General features: G+C 37.3%; 1 protein-coding gene and 1 pseudogene across 3 annotated transcripts in view; one reads left to right on the top strand and one right to left on the bottom strand.

Moving 5' to 3' along the window:
• Window positions 1–27,038, top strand: part of CYP39A1 (cytochrome P450 family 39 subfamily A member 1) — a 95,317-nt gene that overhangs the window by 12,561 nt on the left and 55,718 nt on the right. For 2 of the 3 annotated variants that reach the window (XM_028097463.1, XM_028097458.1), the window contains 6 exons: window positions 2,106–2,241; window positions 4,721–4,895; window positions 6,210–6,359; window positions 7,298–7,391; window positions 14,575–14,682; window positions 19,065–19,155. In XM_028097463.1, the coding sequence (XP_027953264.1) occupies window positions 2,133–2,241; window positions 4,721–4,895; window positions 6,210–6,359; window positions 7,298–7,391; window positions 14,575–14,682; window positions 19,065–19,155 (727 nt within the window). In that variant the 5' untranslated portion in view covers window positions 2,106–2,132. The remainder of the gene's footprint in view (window positions 1–2,105; window positions 2,242–4,720; window positions 4,896–6,209; window positions 6,360–7,297; window positions 7,392–14,574; window positions 14,683–19,064; window positions 19,156–27,038) is intronic. The other variant, XM_028097461.1, reaches the window with a different exon arrangement.
• On the bottom strand, window positions 21,842–21,942 carry LOC114204689 (U6 spliceosomal RNA; annotated as a pseudogene).

Genomic DNA, 27,038 nt, shown 5'->3' on the forward strand with positions numbered 1-27,038 from the left:
TATATTGCACAAAGGAGGACAAAAGCCAAGCAAGTAAGACAGATACACCCCCACTGCCATAGAATTTATAACATCGGACATGATCACTTGTACAGTGCAGTTTTACCATAAGTTATTTTAAATACCTTTCATCAGCAGTTATGTCAGTTCTTCAGTGTGTTTGAACTTGGCTGTTCTACACTGTGGTCCAGGTACCTATATGTGTTACATAGGCCACTTTCCTAATGGAAAGTTAAGAATTCTTATTTGTACAAAACTTAAACAGTGGAAATTATTCATCTTCTAAATATTGATTAGCAAGTAATTGTAGATATGTAACACTGGAAAGTCATGCAGACGTCTGGATCACCAGTGTAAGAAAATGAGACTTCACTGTTTGGTGGCTTCATGGTTTTCATGCCCACAGTTGCCTGATAGAGCCCAACAGTGGGTTGTAGGAATGATCATGTGCCATTTCAGGGGCACCTAGAAATGACTGCAATATTGGAGTGGTGAGAAGCATAATGTTTTGAAATACTTACAGTAATGGTAACAGGATATGAAAGTATGGGTGACTGCTCCAAGAACGTACATGTTGGATGTGGTATTGTAAAGTTAGTGCCAACACAGGAGGAAATGAGAAGGACGGGTTGGAAGGAAGTGTTTATTATACTCATGGGTCTGAGAGGGGGGCCTCTGCAGGCCATGCAGGGCCACAGGGAAAAGCACTGGTATCAGTCAGGAGGCAGAAGATAACAGCCAGAGAAAAGCCTGTGCCTGAGTCTTTATTGGGGCTTCCTCAGGAAAGGCAAAGCAGGGCAGGGAAAACAATTTAGGATTGGCTACTTTGAATAATTCTTTTTGGCTTTGGGCTATACAGGTGGTTTCTGGTTGCCTGGTACCTGGCCTTGGAATGATTTTGGGCAGGGGAAATACTGGTGTGTGAGCCTAAGATAAGGAAGTAGATGGGGATATAGACTCAAGATTGGTTGGTTTGCATGTGAAAGGTATGCTTCTGGCAGGCTGAGCCCTTTGCTCTCTCCAAGAACTGGCTAGCCCCGGGAGGGCAGTCTCCACCCAGTAGTGAAGCCTCCCAATAAAGTCATGGACCTCCTGAAATCAAACTCAGGACTAGTGTGTGTTTGTAGGCTGCTGGTAATCTGATAGAGGGCAGATCTGATGATGTGGGATGACAGGAGGCATAGACATAGAATGAAGAGAAGGTAAGAGTGTAGAATCCATAACCCAAGTGAGGGAGCACTAGCATTTCACAGGGGCAGGACCTCCTATCTGTGCTAACCTGGGGTGAGGAACAGAGAATGGGTACAAATGTGTATCTTTGCAAGATTTGGTGGTAAGAAGTTGTGAGTGCTTTTACTTGATTGCCTGAGTTTCCTAGTGAGTTAGAAAGCAGGAACTATATCTCAGAGTGGAGAGGGTTGGGCAGGTATCCAGGGGAAGTAGTAATTTTTGGGGAAAGTGAGAAAGTGAACACATTAGAGAACTATTTAGGACATTGTTGAGTGACCACAGATTTAAGTCAGCTGTTTTGTATCTTTTTCTTGGACAAAACTGAGCTAGAGGTTGATCGTAAGCCTACTGATATCTGGAAACAATGTTTAAATATCACTGTTTGACATAACTTCTAATAATTATTTCTAGGGGCACCTGGGTGGCTCAGTTGGCTGGGCGACTGCCTTCGGCTCAGGTCATGATCCTGGAGTCCCGGGATCAAGTCCCACATCAGGCTCCCTGCTTAGTGGGGAGTCTGCTTCTCCCTCTGACCCTCCCCCCTCTTGTGCTCTCTCTCTCTCTCTCTCTCTCTCTCTCTCAAATAAATAAATAAAATCTTTAAAAAAATAATTATTTCTAATTATTATTTCCTACTACAAGAAAGGAGGTTTCAAATAACAATCAAAATGAAGGTTAGGTATTAGGACAGAATAAATTATGATTTGTATAATTTAGATTTGGCTGAATCCAGCAAAATTTATAATTAATTATCATATATAATCATAATAATTTGTATCTTGACTATAACTTCAGCATTAGGATTCTTGCATAATCCATGGCCCAGTAACTTATTAGAAATCCTTACTAATATCTGTATTTGTGTTATCTTTCAGTATGGACCAGTATTTACAGTCTTTGTTATGGGCACCCGAATGACCTTTGTTACTGAAGAAGAGGGAATTAATGTGTTTCTAAAATCCAAAGAAATAAATTTTGAACTAGCAGTGCAAAAGCCCATCTATCGTACAGGTAAAGAATATTTTCAGATAGTTTGTTTGAAATACAACATCGGAGTCCAAGAGTAGCTTTGTTAACAATCATATCCTCGCTCCTCTATCAAGAATGTTGACGGCCCCTTCCTTATTTTACTCTTTAAAATCAGGATGGAAGGTAGAAAGAATATCTGATGAGTTTGAAAAACAAATTATTGGCAGCCTCATGTAAGTCTTAATTAGATGTGGGTAAGAGATGAGGTTACCCCACTGCTGTTTACTTTGGAAAATACTTGGAATCTGTATCCTGTTACAGCTCCCAAGATGTCCTTCACTCTGTGCTGCTGCTGTGTAGACAATGCTTCACAGGCTATAGCTCTTGGCTTGATCACATGTTGCTACTCTGTTCACTGACAGTAGAATTCCACTGCTTAGTATGCCCTTTACTGTGGCATTTCCTGACACATTCCATAGGGCTATTAAGGTAAGTGGGGCTTGGCCTCATGTAATTGGTGACCTTTTGTTCTCCGTTGTCAGAGACTGCTGGATTGTACTTGTCAGCATGCTTCCCTCGTGACTGTCCATTTTATTTCTTCCCAGGCTGCAAACATGGAGTGCTGAGACCATTTGTCCTCCTAGGAATGGGGAGCTGTTTCATTTTGGTGCCCAATTCTTTCTCTGCTTCCCTTGTGTCTGTGCTTACTTCTGTTGTCTATGGCTTCTTTCTCTTGGTTTCCTTTTTGGCTTCTTTCTTAGGTTCCTCTTCACGTAGCCTCTCATGCATCTCTTGCCATTAAAACAAACAAACAAAAAATTTAAAGCTGTCAGTTACCAAGAGCATGATGGTTATTTCTTCTTGCCCGCATGAAGATCACAACATGTTGGTTAAATTCTTTGACTATTTAGTGCTTCTTGGTATTTAAACTAGGGATTTCCAGATCAAAGATGATAAATATTTTGAAGTTTGAAGGCTCTTGATCTGTAAGTTTACATATCCCTCCAGAAAAATATGCCAGCTTACTCACCGATCAGGGATGCATGGAAATGATCAAGTTTTTTCACCTCTGCCTCCTCTGGGGATTTTCATGTTTAAATATTTCTATTTTAATAGACAAAATAATTTAATATGTGCCCTTGGGCCAGCCTCCCAGTCCTCTCATATATTCCCCTACTGAGGAGAAGATGTATGTTCGGGAAATTAAAACATTATTTTTATTTTTATTTTTATTTATTTATTTATTTATTTTTGGAGATTTAATTTTACATTTTTTAATTTTATTATGTTATATTAATCTCATACATTACATCATTAATTTTTGATGTAGTGTTCCATGCATTGTTTGCATATAACACCCAGTGCTCCATGCAGTGCGTGCCCTCTTTAATATCTATCACCAGGCTAACCCATTCCCCCACCCCCCTCCCCTCTAGAACCCTCAGTTTGTTTCTCAGAGTCCATAGTCTCCCATGGTTCGTCTCCCCCTCCGATTTCACCCCTTCATTTTTCCCTTCCTACTATCTTCTTTTTTTTTAAACATATAATGTATTATTTGTTTCAGAGGTACAGGTCTGTGATTCCACAGTCTTACACAATTCACAGCGCTCACCATAGCACATACCCTCCCCAATGTCTATCACCCAGCCACCCCATCCCTCCCACCCCCCACCACTCCAGCAACCTTCAGTTTGTTTCCTGAGATTAAGAATTATTTTTAATTAACTTATACAAAATGTAACCTACACATAATAGGCTGACGAACTAGAAAACTAAAAACTATTTTTTGAAAAAGTTACTTTACAGACAATGAAACAGGACTAAAGAAAAATACAAAAGAATAATGAGTTTAAAAACTCATACTCTTACTAACCGAACTCAAACAGGAGTGTGTATCATGGAAGGAACGTGAACACTAATACAAAGGGAGTAATGGAGCCAAAGCTCCTCATGGTGTTAGGAAGTGTAGACACTTGAAGGAGAAATCGAAGTTAGCAGAAGAAATGTGTGCCTTGTAGTTGTGGGTGTGTGGGAATGGGGTGAAGTTGGTCAAGGAGAGAGTGTTTTGAGCAGATAGAATGTCTAAAAAATGCTGGGGAAATATAAATATAAATATTGGAAATATCACACTGTACCTGAGATACAAATTTGGGGGGAGAAGGGTCTGGAAATATCACTGGAGAACTAGAAAGATGGTGGAAGGCCTTGTGTAAACTTTGTTAAGGGTAGGAAACCAATGAAAGCTTTTAAAGGTGGAAATAAAAATCACTAGATTTGTGTTTCCCAGAGGCCCTCCTAATCACCCATTTGTAGATCACCCCTGAACGTGAATTTCCCTACAGACTTTTACTGTCTCATGGGATAGGTTGAATCTTGGCCTCCTTTTACTTGCAGGAGGTGATTTTATGTACTGGGAAGACTTTGGCTCCAGTCCCTACTGACCAAGTAATAGTAGAGGTAGATTGACTGTTTGCTTCAAAGAGTTGTTGCTTCTTTTGAAAATAGTTTTCTCTGTTTATAGCATCAATTCCAAAGAATACTTTTTTAACACTGCATGAAAAGCTTTATATCATGATGAAAGGGAAAATAGGGACTTTCAACCTATATCAACTCACTGGACAACTGACTGAAGAATTACATGAGCAACTGGAGAACTTAGGCACTCATGGGACAATGGAGCTAAACAACTTAGTAAGGTAAATAGATGCATTAGTATTATTTGATCTTGTTGGTTTTTGTTTTGAGAGGTTTTCTGGAATAAAAAACTTGGAAGCCTGTGCATTGAACTTTAAAAATTATCTGGTGGATTAATGAAGTCTATCTAGCTAGGTAATTAAGAGATTATATTAATCTTTTACATTTTAATTAATGGAGCAATTTTTCGTTAGCACTCCAATTTTAAGGTGAGCCAATACAATTATTTTAATACATTTACAGTAATTTCTCCTCAGTCATTCCATGCCATGTGGAATGTACCTAACTAGAGGGGATGCTGAGCGACAGGTGAGACAGGGAAGGGTGCTGGAGGGAGTCAAGTGGCTTCAGCCAAGTTCTGACGCTTCCTGGCAAAGGTAAGGGCTGGGCCTAGGAACCTTGAGAAAAATTCTTCCAATGCATAAGGAGATTTGGTAAATTGAAGTTACCAGTTAGGCACTTTTCCATCTCAGTAGGATACTGGGTTGCTGAAGGCAGGATTCAATAGTTCAGACTCATAAAAAAGAACAACAGTTAATATTTTGTTAGAGGTCCAGAAGGAGAGGAAAAAACCAACCAAACAAACAAACAAAACAAGGCAAGCAACCAACCAAACTTTTAGTATGCCCAGTATCTACAATAAAACCAAGCAAATTCTTGGATATCTTTGAAACTTTGGGGGAAGGAGATCCTGAAAATTTTCTAGTGAGGAAGGGATGGCAAATAAAACTGAAACAAACAGTACTCAGTGTACTAATCTAGGTCATATTAACAATCTTTGATATTCTTTCCCTTATGTATGCCACAGTAATCATTTTTTCACTTATGGCAAAACATAATGATGATAGGTACTATACTTCAACATGTAGTAGTGTAAATCTGTAGGATCCTGTGAGAACTTGGCATATTTGGTAACTAGTATTGCCCTGATTCTTTGGCTCTCTTTTGCTGCTGTCTAAAGTCATGGACTGTATCTTAGTTATTGCTATTATTTGCTAAATAAGTACTTGTTGAAATTATATTGAATCAATTTATTTCTGCACATCATCTCACGTTTGTCAGGATCTGACAATGCTTGCTTAGAAAGCATTTTTAAAATCTTCAGATAAATGAACCTCAATTTCAGTTACCCCTAACTTATCTTGACCGCAGTAAGCAAATATTAAAACCTTTCAAGAGTGACTCTTTCCCAAAAGAATCTGTCGCATATTATTATCTACCCCTAATATATAGCTATTAAATAATGCCCTTTATTGTGTCCTTTGCTTTTTTTCTTTGGTCATTGGGTCTGACTTTCTATGTGTTTTTCTTTGTAGGCATCTCCTTTATCCAGTCACAATGAATATACTCTTTAAAAAAGGTTTGTTTCCCACAGATGAGAGAAAAATCAGGGAGTTCTATCAGCATTTTCAAGCCTATGATGAAGGTTTTGAGTATGGGTGCCAGATGCCAGAATGTCTCCTAAGGTAGAGAGCTCTTCCCTACAATTAATTCACTGACCAAGCTCCTCCCAGCAATTCATACCCGTCTCATTTCCCTGTCCTAAGTAGAGAGAGCAGCATCTACGAGGAAGAGACAGAAGCTACTTCTTAAGACCAGTTTGTTTTTGGTGTGTGTATGACTTGACGAAGGAATTGAAGAAGAAAGATGCATTATTTCCTTTTTTTTTCTTATCTGAGGAGCAAAAATTTAACAGGGAATAAGAGAGGACGGAGAAGATATGAGAATGAAACAAAGAATTCATTTTGAGGCCTTTTACCCTGTTTATTGCTTATTATGATCACATTCATTGCTACAGTTTGGAACCATGCTTAAACCATCAAGTGTGACCCATCTTGGAGTCAGACATGGTTGTCCTTGTTCTCCCTGAGACAAAAGGAGGTGTGGTCAAATGTATTTTTCACAGCTGGCTCGGGTTTGAATGCAAAATAACACATGATTTTTTTTTTTTAAATGTCTTAAGCAGTTGGTCTATAGTGGTGACTGGTCAAAAACTATGAAAAAGATAACAGCCAATTTGGTTTACCTGGCTTAAGCCAGCACCTGTCCCTGTGCTAGCTCTTCATCCTCCAGGAACTGATAACAGCCAGAGTAAAAGTAGGACAAGCAGGTCATGGGCTCTGCTTTTTTGTTTTTGTCTTTGTTTTTTATTCAATGCCAATCTGATAGGGATTCAAACATTTGTTTGCAAAAGACCCCACTAAGATGTGGCTGCCTGCCCCCTTGATTTTCCTTGTGATCTAGAAAGTCTGAAGGTAGACCTCGAATGAAATTCTAGAAAAACTGAAGAAGAAATTTGGAGAAATAATTATAATTCCATAGATATTCCCCCTTTAACACCATGACCTGTTACTCCTGATGTGCTTTCAAATTAATTTATGCACATGTTTTTTTTCTTACCTAGAAACTGGTCAAAATCCAAAAAGTGGCTTTTAGCACTTTTTGAGAAAACTATTCCAGATATGAAAACATACAGATCCGCAAAAGATAATTCCATGGTAAGTATCCCTGAGCTTTTTTGTTAAAATATGTGGGATGAAAACAGTAATAAGCTATGATTTTTAAAATAATTTTTTTTGTCAAAAATCATGAGATTATTTAGGTAACATTTTGTGTCAAGTACTGTGTTGGATTTTTACATACATAATTCTATTAAACAACCTCATAACAATGAGGTAGGTATTAATGGTCTCCTACATAAGAAAAAAACTAAGGCTACAGACAACAACATATAACAAGGCGCTGAGGTTTTTATTGATTTATATATTATACAGTTGTGTCAGAAGTGACAGGTGGGAGTTATGACACATTAGACAAGGATAACAGAGCTCTGCAAAGTAAACTTCGTTCTTGATGCCACTACCATTAATTATTTCTCTTTTCAAATAAAGGGAGGTAATAAGATATAATTTGAAAAGCAGTGCATGGGAAGCTGCTGTTCCAAGTGTGCCAGATCTGTGGTTCTTCAGGTGTGGTTCCTAGACCAATGGTACCAGCATCACCTGGGGACCACTCAGACAGAGCCTCTTGGGGTGGAGCCTACCAGTCTGTGGTTTCATAGGCCTTCCAGGTGGTTCTGATGCTTTTGTAATGACAAGTTCTCAACCCTGCCTGCTCATCAGAATCTCTGGGAGCTTTTGAAAACTACCTGATTGTCCAGACCCCCTCCCTGCCTCGGAGACTGGGATTCACCTGGTCTGAATACAGGCTCAAATCCAGTCACCAGTCTCATGACCTTGGGCATAGCACCTGGCCTCTTGGCTCAATTTTACATCTACCTCATAGAATGTGGGGATTAAATGAGTTAATATTTGTGAAGCAGTTAGAGTAGTGAGGACTACCTAAGAGTTTATACCGTGTGTTTATCATTAAAAATCAGACCTTTTATTTTTTTTTAAAGAATTTTATTTATTTGAGAGAGGAAGCGAGAGAGAGAGAGAGAGAGAGAGAGAGTGTGTGCCTGCATGCACAAGCAGGGAGGCAGGGCAGAGGGAGAGGGAGAAGCAGACTCCCCACTGAGCAGGGAGCCCGACACGGGGCTCCATCCCAGGATCAGGAGATCATGACCTGACTCGAAGGCAGACGCTTAACCTACTGAGCCACCTAGGCACCCCCAAAATCAGACCTTTTAGTATTTATAGATGATATCTAGTGTTTTTGTTTTCTTGCCTTTCATAATTATAGCAAGTGTTATCACAAGCAACTCTACCTACTACTGGAGAGGAAGATTGCTTCAGAATAAAAGGGATGTATGAATGTTTAAGTATCTCCCACCTGAATAAAGGGAATAGAAAGCTACTCTGGAATGCCCCACATTTATAAACAGTGTTTCAGCTAAGGATTCTATTTTACAAACAGACCCAGACAAACACATTTTTGTTCGCATAATTTTCCAGGATTTAGGGGTGAAGAGGCATGTGTATAAAAGCTGCACCCAGAAGGATCTGTAATCGATGGGCCTGACAAACTGGGTTTTTAATGCCCCAACTAAAACTCTCCACTGACAGTACTTCTAGAGTAGCATTTCTTTTTCCTACTCTGAAGAAATGAGGCATTTTTAATCATATGTACTCTAACTCTCTATTTGAATAAAGACAGATTTTGAAGTTTGCTGAAGCTAATCCAATGTTTAAGACTTTGGGACAGAACTCAGTTTGAACATTCAGGAGCAGTTTTCATTTTGTTGTGTATCATTTCTGTTTCTTCCAGCAGTGTTCACACTGAGCTTGTGTTTTGTACCCAATTTTTTTTTTTTAAATGTGGTCTAAGAAGAAAATAAAAGATTCTGTTGTCTTCTGTATAAGTAGATTTCAATGGCCTAGTTAAGCAGAAGCCTGGAAGAAGTTTTTGTGTTTTGGAAATATCACACACACATTTCATCACATTATAAACATCAAGTGTGGTGATTTCTCCCTTGTTATTCTAGATATGTATTAAACTAGTATTTTCATTTAAAATGAAGATTTCACCAGAATAGCATATCCAAAGAATGAAATCCATGTATAGGATTTTCCATGAGATGTAAACTTTGTGTTATAATAATTTATGTTGTATGATAGAAACTAGCAGTAAATAAAATTTATGCTTAAATTTTAATTTTCAATTTTGCTAACCCATTGTTACAGTAACAATAATAATAATACATTGCTAACATTTATGGGGAGCTTACTCTGTGCTAGGCATAATATTACACATTTCACAAATTCGTGACTCATTTATTTTTCACAGCAACTCTAATACCCAGCAAACTGGGGATTATTAAAACCAGAAAGCTGAGGATTAGAGTGGTTAATCACTTTTGAAACATTACATGTCTTTGCAAGTCACAGTACTAGTCTCTCATCGTGTATTTTCTTTGATAGTGATTTAACAGTTGTTTCATGTATCCTAAGATCTGAAGCAAAACTACTACATGATGGTACAATACAGTTGTCTTATTCCCTAATCCATGAGAGTTGTGGGCAGTATCTCTCATGGGGCAGTATAGCACAGTAGCTAAGGGTGTGTGGGCTCTGGAGCCAGGGCCAAGCTCACAGAGTTTGAATCCCAGCTCAACCACCAACAAGCTACCTGTTCTGGCAAAGTTCCTTAACTTAATTGTGCTTCAGTTTCCTCAAATGTAAAATGGTGAAGATAATAGTATCTACTTCTTCAAATTGTGCTGAGGATTGAACGGTTCGATACTTGCAAAGCACTTAAAACAGTACTTGCCTTACCAAGCAATGACTAGGCATTAGCTACCATTATTTTTATCACCTGAACCTGAGTTATTTAAGATTCAAAGTACATGAGTAACTTAATGAAAATGTGTCTGAATTTCTTCCCCATGATGGGGAATGACCATTGACAAAGGTGTGACTGGGAAACCTCCCAGTGAAGATAAAGCTTTCGTGGAATTTGTGTGATGACCTGAGAGCAACCATCGGTGGCCTTGGATGGGGCCCTGATCTTAGTTGGCACCATTCCAGTCAAATATCACTTCTCTGCATATTGTGGTATTTATACCATATCCTGACTTGGCAGTGCTTTCTCCATGGTGTATAGGCTGAGAATCTTCATGGCAAATGGGGGAAGGGTTTTCTCTGGAATGCCCCAGATATCTGTGTTTCTATGTTGCTTGCATTTTCCTAAAAGCAGAGGTTTATTTTAAAAATTTGTCAAAATGATAATATGTACTAAGTTTTGTTTTAAGCTCTTTATAGGTAGTAACTGATTTAATTCTCACAACAATCCTCTGAGGTAGGTACCATGTTATGACCATTTTATAGATGATGAAATTGAGACACAGAGCTTCAAGTAACTTGTCCAATGTTACCCAGGTCGTGACTAACTAAGCCAGGTTCTGGTTCTACATGTGAGGATCTTGGAAGTTGCCACTCCATCCTAACAACAAGTACAAGGCTGAACAGACCAATATTAGAATTATCAGACTGGGACTTTAAAACAACTATGATTACTATGACAAGGGCTTTAATGTGTAAATTTAGACAGCATGCCAGAACAGATAGACAATATAAGCAGAGAGATGGAAATCCTAAGAATGAACCACAATTAAATGCTAGATATAATAAACACTATAACATAAATGAAGGATGTCTTTGATGGGCTTATTTGTAGACTGGCAGAGCTGAGAAAAGAATCTCTAGAGGATATATCAGTTGAGTCTCCAAAAGCTGAAACGCAAAGAGAACAAAGACTAAAACAAGAACAGAATACCCAAAAACTATGGAACTGTGGGACAACTATAAAAGGGGTAGCATACATATAGTGGGAATACTAGAAGGAGAAGAAAGGGAAAAAGGAACAGAAGAAGTATTAGACACAATAATGACAGAATTTTCCACAATTGATGTCAGACACCAAACCATAGATCCAGGAAGCTCAGAGAACACCAAGCATGTAAACACCAAAAACATATCATTTTTAAATTACAAAAAAACAAAGATAAAAAATCCTAAAGAAGCCAGAAGGAAAAAACACCATATCTATAGAGGAACAAAGATAATAATTATATCTGACTTCTCCTTAGAAACCATGCAAAGCAAAAATAGTATAGAGTGAAATATTGAGTTGAGTGAGAAAAAAAAAAAAAAAACACACCAATCTGGAATTCTGCACCCGGTGAAATTATCTTTTAAAAGTGAAGGAGAAATAAAGGCTTTTGCAGACAAACAAAAAATGAGGGAGTTTGTTGTCAGTAGACCTTCCTTATAAGAAATACTAAAGGAAGTTCTTCAGAGAGAAGAAAAATAATACAGGTCAGAAATTCAGATCTACATAAAGAAGGGAAGAGCATCAAAGAAGAAATAAGTAAAGGTGAAATAGAAATTTATTTTCCTTATTCTTAATTGATCTAACAGGTAACAATTTGTCCAAATTATAGCAATACTATATTCAGATATATATATATATATACATATATATATAGACATACACACTTATGTGTGCTTGTATATAAATGAAATGATTATGTATGGTTATCTGCATGTCTGTATCCTTTATCATATCCTTCTATAATAATAATCCAGTAAATAAAATGTTTCTCTCACTTTTAGCAAATTAACTGAACCTGAGGAAGGGGTTGTGGGTACCTCTGATTTGTACAGCCAGTCAGCCAGAAGTACAGATAACAGCCTAGACTTGCAGCTGGCATCTGAAGTCCAAGGAGGAGGCTGTTAGAACCTCCAATCTGTAGCCAGTTGGTCCAAAGTACAGGTAATAACCTGGGCCATGACTGGCATCTGGAGGGCAGGTGGGAGTGGAGAAAGGGTATAGTCTTGTAGGACAAAACCCTTAACTTGTAGAACCTCATGCTAGTTCTAGGTAGATGGTGTCAGGATTGAGTTGAACTGAGTTGAATTATAGGGCACCCAGATAGTATCCTGAGTATTTGTATTGTTGTTTGGGACTCCTCCCTCCACATATACACACACATTAGAAATTGGTACCAGAACTCCAGAGCGAGGATGTCCTCTTTACCACTCCTTTTCAACACAGTACTGGAAGTCCTATGCAATAAATCAAGAAAGGAAATAAAAGTTACACATACTGGGAAAGAAGACATAAAACTGTCTTTGTTCACAGATGTCATGATTATATTTGTAGAAAATCCAAGAGAATCAACAAAAAACTACTGGAACTAACAAACAATTACAGCAAAGTTGCAGGATACAAGTTCATATCCAAAAGTTAATTGCTTTCCCATGTACCAATAATGAATGTGTGGAGTATGAAACTAGAAACACAATGTGCCATTTACATTAGTATTCCCCAAAATGAAATACTTGGTATAAACCTGACAAAAGGTATATAAGCTCTGTATGAAGAAAGCTACAAAACTCTGATGAACAAAACCAAAGAACTTATGTAAATAGATATTTTATGTTCATGGATAGGAGGATTCAACATTGTCAAGATGTCAGTTCTTCCCAACTCAACCTATACATTCAATGCAGTCTCAATCAAAATCCCAATGAAGTTATTTTATGGATATCAACAAACTGATTCTAAAGTTTATATGGAGAGGCAAAAGACCCAGAATCACCAACACAATATTCAAGGAGAAGAACAAAGTTCTTCAAAAGAGCAATGCTACCCAACTTCAAGATTTACTGTAATGTTATAGTGTGGTATTGGTGAAAGAATAGACAAGTAGATCAATGGAACAGAATAGAGAGCCCAGAAATAGACCCCTTTAAATATAATCAACTGACCTTTGACAAAGAAGCTGGAGGCAATATAGTGAAACAAAGATAGACTCTTCAACAAATGGTGCAGGAACAACTAGACATCCACATGCAAAAAAAGAAAAAAGAAAGAAAGAAAGAAAGCAAGAAAGCATCTAGATAGAGATCTTATACAATTCACAAAAATTCACTCAAATGAATCATAGACATAAGTGTAAAATGCAAAAGTATAAAACTACTAGAAGATAACCTATGAGAAAAGCTAGTTGACCTTGGGTATGGTGATGCCTATTTAGATATAACATCAAATGCACAATCCATGAGAGAAGATGGAAGCACATGAAAAGAGGCTCCACATCATGTCTTCAGGGAAAGGCGAATGAAAACAACCTTGAGATACCACTACGCTCATTATGGTCAGAATCTGGAACACTGACAACACCTCACCTCCTGGTGAGGACATGGAGCAACAGGAACTCTTCATTGTTGATGGGAATGCAAAATGGTGCAGACACTTTGGAAAACACTTTGGTGGTTTCTTACAAAACAGAGCATACTCTTGCCATAAAATCTAGCAATTGTGCTCCTTGATACTTGCCCAAATGACTTGAAAACTTATGTCCACACTAAAACCTGCATATGGATGTTTATAATAGTTTTATTCATAACTGCTAAAACTTGGAAGCCATCAAGACGCCCTTTAGTAGGTAAATAGATAAACTGTGGTACATCTAGGGAATGGAATATTATTCAGCACTAAAAAGAAATGAGCCATCAAGCCATGAAAAGACATGAAGGAACCATAAATGTATATTACTAAGTGAAAGAGACCAATCTAAGAAGGCTATATAATGTATGGTTTCAGCTATATGACATTCTGCGAAAGGTAAGATGTGGAGAAAGGAAAAAGATCAGTGGTTGTTGGGGAGGGAGGAGAGATACATTGGCAGAGCATAGAGAATTTTTAGGGCAGTGAAAATAATTTGCATGACATTATAATGGTAGATATATATATCATCATGCATTTGTCCCAACCCATAGATTTTACAATGCCAAGAGTGAACCCTAAGGTAAACTATGGAATTTAGGTGATTGTGATGTGTCAATGTCCTTGATCCATGGTAAAAAAAAAAAATACCATTTTGGTGAATGGTATTGATAAGTAGGGAAGACTATGCATGTGTGGGGGTAAGGGTTATATGGGAATTCTTTGTACTTTCAATTTTATTGTAAACTTAAAATTGCTCTAAAAAATAAAGTCTTTAAGAAAAAAAAAAAAAAGCCAGGATTTGAAGCAATGCAGTAAAGCAGTTGTGCTCTAGAGTCCCTATTCCTAATTACTATGCTACCGGTAAGTGTATAAATCCCTTAGCTGCAAACCTAGGAATGGCAGAAATAATATATTTGAGATTAAGGAAAAATGCATGGTCTTTGTTTAGTAACATCATTCTTTGTCACATAGCTGTGGTTTGATAAAATGTATTTCTTTTAACAGACATTAATACAGGCTATGCTGGATATCGTAGAGACGGAAAGAAAGGAAGAAATGAGCCCCAATTATGGGCTCTTATTGCTTTGGGCTTCTCTGTCCAATGCTGTCCCTGTAAGTATTAGTAAAGTAAGGATTACACTTCTGTCTACTGCAATTTCAGTTTTTTTCCTTCATTATTCTTTCTTTTTTTCAGTCTTTTCACTTCTTGATCATGGGAAAGAAAAAGGCTACAGTGGATTTGGTTGTGAGCTAGAAAAACAAAACTGAATGCCTAATGAAATCTCATAAGATCACAAAGGAGGCAGAGCAGAGATGTCAAGTGAATTCTGCCCTCTGCAAGGCAAGCCTGTAGCAGGCTAAGGGAAAAGCTTGTACCTTGGGGTTAGTTGTGACAACACCTGCTTATGGAGTACTATCTTTGTCAGGCAACATGCTTAGTATTGATGCTGCAAAGACGAGTAAGTCTTGACTCCAACATTTTACTGGGGAGAGAGTAGGTAAATGGATAGTCTGGGATAGAATTGGGCTTGAATCAAGATAACCCCCACCAGAGCTATAGAATCTCATGGAGAGAATTTAAACCCTCAGCCTCCATTTCCTCATGGGTAACAAAGGGATAATACAACTCCTGATATGGTCCTAGGACTTGGGTACATAATAAATGGTAACCCTCCTTTCTCCACAAGGTGGTTGTGAGGATTTGGTGAGATAAACCCAACTGGTGCCCAGTGAATATTAGTTCTTTGTCTTCCCCTCTACCCATTCTCCTTCTGCACACCATTCCTGTTTGTGTTTCTTGGCATCTTGGTCCTGTAAGCTTCCGCATGAATGGAGATGGTGACTTTGGAACTCACAATACTAAAGAGAGCAGAGACTTTTTAACTCTTTCTTTCTAAAGCTGTTATGAACTAGATTAAAGCCATGTGATATGTCTGCCCCTTCTTGTCTGATGCACATCAGGGAGGATCTCACATTAGCTTAAGCTGCACTGATATTATTTGAGGAATTAAAGGGTAACCCTTTTTACATATTTGTTTTCTACTGAACAGGAATATTCAACCCATCTCTAATGATAAAGGTGGCCATTTTCTTTTTTCTTCCAACAAATAGAAATGAGATATTTCAGGTATTATTTATTTCTCCATCCTCTTAGTGAAGGCTTTCTAAGTACTGATAGTCTAGTTTCTTTTCATAACAGTGTTATAAAACTGATTGGGTAAAGAGCAGAAATAGAAATTCTGGCCTCTCTGCCATATGTAGTTCATCTGGCATGGGCAAATAAAAATCGTCTAATCCTTTCCCCTTCTCTATGTACCTCTGATATTATGCCCTGATTTCTCTTTGCATTGTTTTCTTGAATACTGATTAAGCTATAGCAAAATTAAAAGGCGAACCCAGAACAGCTCCCAAAGCAGCAACAAAACTGCCACTCCTGTCACAGGATAAATTTTCAAGATCTCATTAGAGAGATCCTCCAGAAGAAAGGGACACAAAGCCTCATTGATCTGACTCAGGGGAAGTCACTTCCTTGGAATTTGTTCCTGGCACCGGCCTGAAAGGATTTAAATAATGAATTTCAGAAAGAAAGTGTCTGATGATTAGTGAGAGTTCCATCTTGCTGGCTGTTGTTGGCACCTCCAAGAGGCAGCTGGTGTGCAGGCAGAGACACTGGAAAGGCTTTAGAGTCAGGCCCAAAGTCAAATCCCAGTGCTGGGTGACAGCGAGCCAAGTGTTTAACCTCTCTGAGCCTCAGTGTTCTTATCTATAAAATAGGATGAATGTTATTTACCTCATAGGATGGTCATGAGCATTATTATTTTTAAGATATGGAAAGTGGCTGACAGTCCCTTGAAGAAAGAAGGTGCTCAATGAATGTTAGCTTTCTTCCTTTATAAAAAGTAAGGCCATCATTTCAATCATTACTTTCAATGGCCCATTAATAAACTGCCCTGGCTTCCAAAACTGGACCACTCAAATGCCCCAGGGTGGGAGTGACCACTGCTGTCTGGCTTCTGTGATCTCCCATCAACACTTAGAGAACCCCAAAAAGCCCCGCCATCGGACAGGTGTTGGGGCCTGGCCTTTCTTGGTGCCCAGGTCAGGTTCTCTTCTCTCCCATTCTGGGCTCTGCCTCAAAGCCTGTGGAACTCAGAGTTAGGGCTTGAGGTAGTCTTGGGACAGGACAGATCACTAGAAGGCTCCATTGTTGTCGAGGTGCACCTTGGTAGACTGGCCCAAAATATTAGCCATAATTAGTGAAATCACTTGTATGGGAAAACCATTTCCAACTTACAAGAAATTCCTGCCAAATGAAATTTTTAGGAACATTTTTCCAAAACGAATTGTACCGCTGACGTTTTATCTTTGTTATCGCTTCTCCCAAGCTCTTTCTGAATCCTAACTCCACAATCCCCCGTCCCACCCCGCCTCACCCTCAACTCCCACAGCCTATGTTGTCTGTCCCACCCATTGCCGGTACACTTAGCTCTTTTTCCTCCTGATTTTTATTTCATATCCCCAACTAGATGTGAAAGTTCTTTGGGCAAGAATGGTATCTTCTACATGTTTGTGTTTACCATGATTGTAGAAGACTGTCTGACCTCTTATAGAGACTCCATGAGTATTTGTTAAATCTCTTTTGAATGGAGGAATAAATGATGCTGAAGAACATACCCATTTCATCTTCTCTTACTGGGCAGGGCTTTCCTCCTTGTCCCTTTCACTTTATTCTTACTCCAAAACATTGCAGCGGCTGCTTGTGAAGTTCAGTGAGTCAGGTGGCCCTTCTCCTTTTTGAGCAGCCCTCATAGACCTGACCCCTTTGGCAAAATACTAATTGCTACTTTGGGGAGCAATTTTTAACTGGGAGTGCGCAAAGATCCCAAGGTCATTTATTCTTGTTTGTTTCAGTAATATATGTAAATTTCTTATTTACTCATACCTGTCTTTTATGTGACTCTTCTTTTCAAAAATATGTAATTGAGTTTTTTACCAAATTTAAAAATGATAAATAGAACCTTCGTACAGCCATTTATAATTTAGCTGAATTCGTTGTATTCATTATAAAATAAGTATTACCCAATTTTTGTGAATCTCTAAAACTCTAAGCACTATTTAGTATAACTTTGAACCCCTCTTTTGTGTAACTGAGAATCTGTGTGCTATCACTAAGCTATTTTTCCCCCAGTGTGAACTCTGACCCTTTAAATGAGATGAATTGAGTATGGAGTGGTTATTAATTAAATCCAGTAATTCAGCACTTCCATCCGTAGATAATAGTAGCAGGGGTCCGAGTGGGGACAAGAGAAGAGAGCTCTCTGAGCATGTTTCTTATACTGTAAAATGGACTGGATGATGTCTAGGGTAAGTCTTCGGTAATCTGAATCATGCCGTGGAAAGAGGCTCTCCAGATGGTGGTGGCCTTGGTTCTCTGGTACCGTATTTACCCTGGCACCAGTGGGTTTCATGCCCCAGGGCGGAAAACCATGAGGAGTATTGAATTTGGCTTACTTGACTGCTTCCCTTTAGACAGTTGCTCTTCCCTTTTTGGCCACAGAGGGGAGTATTGGGATTATGTAAAGGTACTTAAAGTTACCTCACAAAAGAAACAAAAAGACTTAAGTGTTTCAAATATGAAGTAGTATCTGAGTCTTTCAGGACTGATTTTCCTAGATGAAATTTCTTTTACAATACGTGTAATACGTGTTTACAGAAAAGAGGCAAGGGAAACCCAAACTTCTTTTATTGATTTTATACAGGTTTCCTCTAGTGTGTAATCTAAAAATAGAAACAAAAACATCTACCCGAGTTAGTGGAAAGTTAATTTTTGAAATATATGGCAGTATAATTTTAACCTTGTAATACCACAATGAGGAAAGATGTGAAATAATTTTCTTTGGTCTAGAGAGAGAATTTACAAGCATGCTATGTTGAGTAACATTCAGGTGTGAAGGGACCATTATTTTTGATATTGAGTACTCTCATAATTTAGTTTATGGGATTTGAGGTATATTTTTCTGCACTTATTGAAAATTACCATATTTTATTTGCGGAATATATGATTTGCTCATTCATTTCTATTTCATGAAAATTAAATTTTAAAAAATATTTTCATTTGGATTAACATTTTAAGTGTCATAATTTGCTGTTTCTGAATATTTAATGTATGCATATATAATATTTTATAATGTGTATTAGTAAAAAGAATCCTGCTTCATTTTGTAGTAAAGATAGTTTAATCTATATAAACAACAGAATTAAATTATAGTGACAGAATAAAAGTATAGATTTGACCTCTCAGAGGTCTATAACATCTCTCTTATTCATAAAATCTAGTTGTTTCCAAAACTGCTCCTTACTAGCATGCTTTTAAGTTTAATTTAAACATTTTCCTGGTTTCTTTTAATGTTTATGGCGAATACTAAGTATGCTTTTATTCGCTTTCAAAGAAGGTTGTATTGTGTGATACATGTTTTTTGTTTTGTTTTATTAAGGTTGCATTTTGGACACTTGGATTTGTCCTCTCTCATCCCACTGTCCACGAGACCATTCTGGAAGGCATATCTTCTGTGTTTGGCACAGCAGGTACTAAACCTGAATGAACTTACCTAGTTGCAGAGATATCTAATGTGCGCTTGTCACATGTTATGGGCAAAACTAAATGCCCAGAATTTTATAGAAATTGAGCATAATCCAAAATTGAACACAAGTTGTTGTGTGTTTCAGGATATAAACTGATCAGGAAGATTCCTAGAATTTAATTACTGCCCAGGTGATTTTAGAGGGCATCTAGTCTAACCCCCTTACTTTCCAAATCATGAAAATGCTGGAGAGATTGTTTATTTCCCTAATTTCGCTACTTATATGTAAATACACACACACACACACACACACACACATACACACACACACAGGCTTTTTCTTCAAATCTCTTGGCCCCTCAATTATTTTTGGAATTCAGGATTTTCTAGATTTTGTAAAAAGTAATACAGTGCATGTATTACATAACAAAGATGTCAAGTAAGGTTTTGTCACCAAAGGAACTGTTTTAAAAGTTAGAGATTTGGGGGGTTAGAACTGTAGATGGGGATTGACACCTTGTAGTTTTTAGTTCAGATTTGGACTCTTCTATCATCATCTGTTTTAAAAAAAGCAGAAATAAGCTTGAATGGAGAGAGCGTTCAACTACTTGTTTATTTGATCCATAATTTGACCTGTTTGGAAGTAGTATCTTTTAGAAAAACCTTAATATGTCAAATTATGTATTCTGATATAAAAAGAATAATAAATGACTTGGAAAAAAAAACAATATAATGGGACAAAGGTAGGATGCCAATTAACAGCACCCCCCCCCGCTTCATGATTGCTGAAAATATTTTATTTGATATTTTATTCTTTATTTTCTACTGCTTCTTAATTGAATTAAAGCCAGAAAGCAAATTGGCTTGCTCAACATGACTATCTAAGCCACGCTGTCTCTTGAGCCTTGAGTCTTATCTCCTAGAAATAGTGAGGATTAGAATCACTGAGTGTAAACCATGCTAACAAGTTAGATTCTGGAGATAAACGTTAGTGAGTACAAGAGAAAACTACTTGCCTTTATGGAGCTTACCTCTACAAAGTTAATGGAAATACGCATGCCTTTATGTCCACAAACAATAAAAGGGAATGTGTCCTTGACCGTCACGTTTCCAACTTCAGCATTTCCCTACTAGAGTCTTCTCCTCATTTAGGGTTCTCCCAAATCCTGGTCTTTAGGAAATCAAGAAGTAGTTATGGGACGGTGGAGATAATCAGGAGCCTCTCTGACCCAAAGGCTACAACAGAAGTATTACATTCATCTAAGTGTCTACAATAGTTGAATCTTGAACTCGAACACAGTCCGATGGAGAAAGACAAAACCTTTATTCTTTTTCTACATTCTGGTTTATTTTTAGAACCCATTGTTCTCCACTGACAGACAAAGGCTCCTTCAAATAGCGATACCAGTGTATTAGCTACATATATATCAAAGCTTTCAGTTTTTAAGACTCTTGCAAACTTGAAAACAATTTACATAAAATATCAAATGTTTTTTGCTGTTTTTATACGGAAGCAATTCAGATCAATTCATGTATAAGATGTAGTAGCAGCTCAGGAATTTGGATGTGAGAGGAAATTACTCACTCACTCTTGGAGGTTGATATTCAAGAAGTGTCCATACAAAGGATCCTGTCAAAGAAAGCACATTAGAGTGCATGGAACAAGAATCTGACTCAATACAGCAGTTCTCCATTCTTAGTTCTTCACTATTACAAGATGACCATTTCTTTCTTGGAGATGGCTTTAGTGACTTGGACACCTCTTCACATCTCTATGGCCTCAGGCATGTTGCTCAACTTTCTTATAAGTTTCAGGGTACAAGCTGCTGTTGAATCATTGGTCCTTTGTGTCTGGCTTTTTTCACTTAGCATAATGTTTTATTTTGTACCATGATGTTATACATTAATTGATTTTCACATGTTGACTCTCCCTTGCATTCCTGGGATAAATCCTACTTAGTCATGTGGTATAATACATACAATTTTTATGGATATAAAATATCCATATTACGTATAGGTATTTATATCCATATAGCATATATCATTTTTATGTTGCTGGATTCAGTTTGCTAGTGTTTTATTAAGGAATTTTAGGAATTTTACATCTATATTAATAAGGGATATTGATCTGTGGTTTTCTTTTCTTGTATTTGTCAGGGTTGCGTATCAGGATAATTCTGGCTTTATAGAATGACTTCAGAAGTATTCACTCCTCATATTTTTTGGAAGAGTTTGTGAAGGATTGATGTTAATTATTCTTTAACTAATAGGAAAGATTTACCAGTGAAGTGATCTGGTGCTGAGATTTTCTTTGTGAGAAATTTTTTATTAATTCAATCACTCTACTTGTTACAGGTCTATTCAGGGTATATATTTCTTCTTTTTTATTAAAATATAACTGACACATAATTTTACATTTGTGTAAATTTGTGTAAATTTGTGTAAAAATTAAAATATAATTTGACACAAAATTACACATACACTAATTTTAGGTGTACAATGTAATGATTTGCCATATGCATATATATACTGTGAAATGATCACCACAATCAGTTTAGTTAACATCCATTATCACAAAGCTATAATTTTTTTCTTGTGGCGCAAACTTTTAAGATCTACTTTCTTATCATCTTTCAAATGCATAATACAGTGTTGCTAACTGGTTGTCACTGCTGTACATTACAGACCCAGAAAAATAGGGACACTGCACGAATTTGCATGTTATCCTTATGCAGGGGCCATGCTAAACTTCTCTGTATTGTTTCACACATTTAGTAACACTATTTTTTCTTGGGTCAGTTTTGTAGTTTGTGTCTTTTTAAGGAATTTGTCCATTTCATCTAAGTTATTTAACTTGGTACATATAACTTCATATTACTGCCCACAATCTTTTTTATTTCTGTAAAATCACTAGAAAAGTATCTCCCTCATCCTTGTTTTTAATAATTGTGTCCTCTCTCTTTTTTCCTTTCCTTTTTCCCTAGCTAAAGGATTGTCCGTTTTGTTTTCAAAGAACTAGCTCTTGGTTTTGTTGATTTTGTTTGATTTTATTTTCTTGTATCACTTTTCTATTCACTATTTCATTTTTCTCTGTCCTCATCTTTATTATTTATAATTTATATCTCCTTATGAATATTCTTTATTTTGTTCTTTAAACACAATTTTTCTTAAAGTCTTTGACCATATTTAAAATCTCTTATTTAAAGTCTTTTTTTTTTATAAGTCCAACATCTGGGTTTTTTCAAGGATAGTTTCTACTGATTGCTTTTTTCCCCTGTGTATGGTCTATGTTTTCTTGTTCCATGTATTATTACATATTTCTCATTGCATGTCTTGCATTTTTTTTGAAAACTGGACATTTTAAATAATACAATGTAGCAACTCTGGAAATCAGATTCTCCTGTTTCCTCATGGTTTATTGCTGTTGCTGCTTGTCATAGCCTTGTTTGTGTGTTTATTGACTTCATTAACTAATTCTGGAAATTTTGTATTATTACATTGTATTTTGTATTATTATCATGTGTGGCCACATATGTTTCTGCTTGGTTAGTTTAGTATTCAGCTAATAGTTGGACAAAGATTTCTTTACACTAAGAACCAATAAGACTCCCATGTTTGCATGTTTAGGATTTTGTTTGCATGTTGGAGCATGCCTTCAACACTCAACTAAGCAGTTGGTAACACTGCCTTAACTTTCACTTCCCACTTGCACAGAAACCCAAGGTCAGCCATAGGTAGACAATAGAGCCTTCTCGGGTCTTTCCTGAGCCTGAATGAGGCCTTGGGCATTTGTGCAGTCCTACACAAGTGCATGCATTTTTAAATTCCCAGGAATACACTGGACCTTTTAAAGCCTCAGGGACGTCTCATTCCCTAGCTCTTCATTTTAATCTTTTTGGTTTGCCTGTTGTTTGTCCAAACTGTTATCTATTGCCTCCAGTAACTGCAAAGTTAATTATCCTTAAAGGTTTCCAACCAATACCCCTGGGGGAAATTCCACTGTGTGAGTTCCAAGTCAGGTCAGATAAAGATAGTCTTGTAAGTGGGACCTTCCGGGACCTGCCAGACAGGTCACATAATGAGAACTCTCTAGGAATGAGGTCTTGAAAGAGTTCCCATCTTATTCTGACCCCTCTGGTAACTGCTGGGCTGCTGGTTTGCACTGTGGTTGTAGGCTATTGGTTTTCAAGGCTACGGTGGAGCTATGGAGAGAGGGATGGGAATAGGGCAAGTTAAAGTGTCATTAAGCTTGTTCTTCTTACGAAGATTTAGCCATTTTTCTTGAATAAACACTCCCTGGGTTGCTGCAAGCCTTTGGTTAATTTCCAAAGTTCTGAGAAAGTTGATTCTGACAAATTTTATCAGATTTTTCATTGATTTTAAAGAGGGACTCTGAAGTCCTTAGTCTGCCATTTTTGCTGACATTACCCTGAACTGTAAGTTTTAAAATTTCTTTTAGGAAACCTTCCAGATTCATTGTTAACCCTTCATTCATCTATTTATCTGGTGGCCCTCAAGTATCTTTTTGAGTACTTTTTGACATACAATGTCAAGGCATTGTATGAAATATCAGGGCTATGAAGATGAGTGTATGGTGCATGCTCTCAAGGAAGTTCATGAATGAAGTGCATTTTATAAAAATGAAAACAGATTTGGAAGTTTACAGAAGATGTTAGGAGAGAGAAAGGAACATTTACGTTGTTTCTTTGGAGATGTGCACTTGTTGATGAATTCTGTAGGTTTTCTGTACTTGGAACCCTTTTCCTTGTTTTTATTCATCTTTCAGTCAGCCTGAATGTCATTTCCTCAGATAGATCTTTTAGGGTTGCCCTGTCTGAAGTCACTTTCCCTAACTCTGTGCTCAGTGATTCTCTGACTCATCTCACTGTTTCCTTCATAAGAATGACTTTTTTGTTTATCTATCTATCTATCTATTATCTATCTATCTATCTATCTATCTATCTATCTATCTATCTATCTATCTGTCTATCTATCTTCTGCCTCCTTCATCAGAACATAGTCTCTCCAACAACAGGAACAATGTTTTTATCTTGGTCTCTATAGGATCCCCAGCTGCCTAGAACCCAAATTACTCAACAGTATTTTCTGAACAAATTTAATGAACAAATACAAGAATATATTTTAAGAGATGAGTGTCTTAGTTTAGCTTTCATTTGCAGTTTTGTCACCTATCCCATTAGACAGCTTATATGAAATGAGTATTTCATGTAAAGAAGTTTCGGATAAGTTTCTGCCCCTAAGTTTTGAGTTAATAGAACCCTAGTTTCAGCCAATATCTGATCTGTGCTTTGAGACACTCAGTAGTCTCAAGTCCAAGAATCCACAAGAATGGTAATGAATGCTAACATGTCTCTAGGGTTTTGAACTCTATAAAGCATCTTCTTGATTATGATTTTATTTTACCCGTTGATCCTGGGTGAAATATACATTATCAAATTATTGAGTATCTGATGAAGAATATTTTGCTTTGTTACGGAGTTTTTGGGCATAATTCCTGGAAATTAGTCATTTTGTTTTAAATTTTAATTTGTAGATCACCACACATTTTTTTGGTTGCCTGTCATAACCTCAAAAGCATAGGGCAGATATGGGGGTCAGAATGCCTGCATTCAAATCCAGTCTGAGATCCTTACTACTGGTTAATTCCTTATTCAAGTTGCCAAATTCTTTAAGCCTTTTTCCTCTTCGGGCAAATGGCAAAATAAGAATGCCCATCTCATGGAGTTACTAGGAGAATATGGTAAAATATAAAATCGACAGCACAGTATCTTTCAAACTGTAATCATTTTATGAATCGTAGCCATGACCAAAACTGATATAACCATATCAGTTATATGAAATTTTATAACCTTGCCATATCATGAAATTAGTGACTATTTTGACTTTGAATTTTTCTACTTCTAAATATTAGTCAGTGTTGCTTTTCAAAATATAGTTTTCCGGGTGCTTGGATGGCTCAGTCGGTTAAGCATCCGACTCTTGATTTCAACTCAGGTCATGATCTCAGGGCTGTGAGATCAAGCCCCACATTGGGCTCCACACCTAACGTGAAGTCTACTTGAGATTCGGTCTCTCCGTCTCCCTCTGCCCTTCCCCTCTCTCACATGCAGACATAGTGTTTTCTCTTGGTCTCTCTAAAATAAAATGTATGTGTATATATATATATATATATATATATATATATATATATATATAAAATATCATAGTTTTCTGGAGTGTTTACAGCAATAATTGAATTATTTTATATCAGTTGGTCATCCCTTTAAAGAGACTGAATGCAGTAGAAATATAGCGTGAAGATATTTCTGTCTAATATTATCCTAAGAGGTAGAAATAGTAGCAACAATAATAGCTAACACTTAGCTAGCTCTTAGTAAGTACCAAGCCCTATTCCAAGTGCTTTTCTTATTGACTCCCTTAATCCTTGAATCATCTCTCCTAAATGTTATTATTTATATGCATTTTAAACATGAGGAAAATGGTGTGCCAATTAGGTAGCTTACCCAAGACCACACAACTAGTAAGTTATAGAACTACAATTTGAACCCATGTTGGTCTGGCTCAGGAGTTGATAATACAAATTATCAAATCTCCTTATTTCAAAATTGTACTCGGAATGTCTGAATTAACATGCTGAGGTCCAGTTTCCAGCTTAATTCCAAGTCGTGAACATATTAATCTTCCTAAAGCATACCTCTAGTTACATTGCATGTGTATTCAGAATATATTCCTGGAGTAACATACCTCTGAGCCTGAAACCATAGCCTGATGGTCTGATCCACCTTTGCAATCAGTGTAATAATCTAACTAAGGTGGCCCCTTGAATACCCTCTAAAACTCTTTTCATTTTCTTTCTGCTGTGCTATTTTGTGTAAATGTAACCCTAAATGTGATTTAATTTTGATGCCTTTAGAAGACCATACATAAGTAAACTTGTAGATTAGAAAAAGTATTTTCTAAACTATGTACTTCATTCTTGGGTCAGAAAATATGACTACCATGTTCATAACCAAGGTGATTTCTAAAACAAATGTATTATAACTGTCAGGAGAGTGTAATTTACCCCACCCAAAAAATGGTGACTGATAATAAACACCATAAAAGATAGCTAGTTTGTGGTTTATGTGTAGAATCATCTTTACATATTGTGTACCTATGCCTTCTTCTGACCAAGGCCACCTGAACATGTGGATCCCTAGATAGTGACCTCTGAGGCTCTGTCCCATTAATCACTAATCCCTTGGTAAGTTCAGCTGCTCTACTGGCTCTTTGCCCTTGATCTGTCAGATACAGGTACTCTGTACTCAGTAACATCTAATGACTTCACATCTCGCTCAGAATAAAATCTAAAGCCTTCATGTGGCCATGGAGACTTTTTGTCATCTCAACAATCTTGTCTCTGTCACCCTGCCTCTTATTTCACCCCAGCCTTATCCATTCATTCATTGAACAAATATTTATTGAGCTCCTATTACATGCCAACAACTATTTTAGGAGTTTGGGGTGTCCGAGAAAAACAACAATTACTTTCCCTTTAGTGCTTACATTCTGGTAGGGGAGACAGACAATAAACCAATGTAATGCATAAGTAAGCCCTGAAAATATTAGATGGGGACAAATACTTTGTAGAAAGAAATCAGAGCAGAGCAGGGGAACAGGTGGGAGCATTCAGTAGTTGGATCAGCATGGGTCTTAATGGCAGATGAGATCCAGGAGAGGCCTTGACGACAGTTAGGAGTTAGACAAACCAGTATGCAAAGGAAGAGCTTGTTGGGGTCAGAGGCTGCAGGTGTGGCCTCACTGTGTTCTCACAATTCTCTTGGATCAACATTATCTGTGGCATTTTCGTGGCATTTTGTCCAGAGA

Source organism: Eumetopias jubatus, unplaced genomic scaffold (genome assembly GCF_037043125.1).
Source record: "Eumetopias jubatus isolate StellerSeaLion01/CBP00866 unplaced genomic scaffold, mEumJub1_p1.0 scaffold_6, whole genome shotgun sequence".
NCBI classification, from domain to species: Eukaryota; Metazoa; Chordata; class Mammalia; order Carnivora; family Otariidae; genus Eumetopias; species Eumetopias jubatus.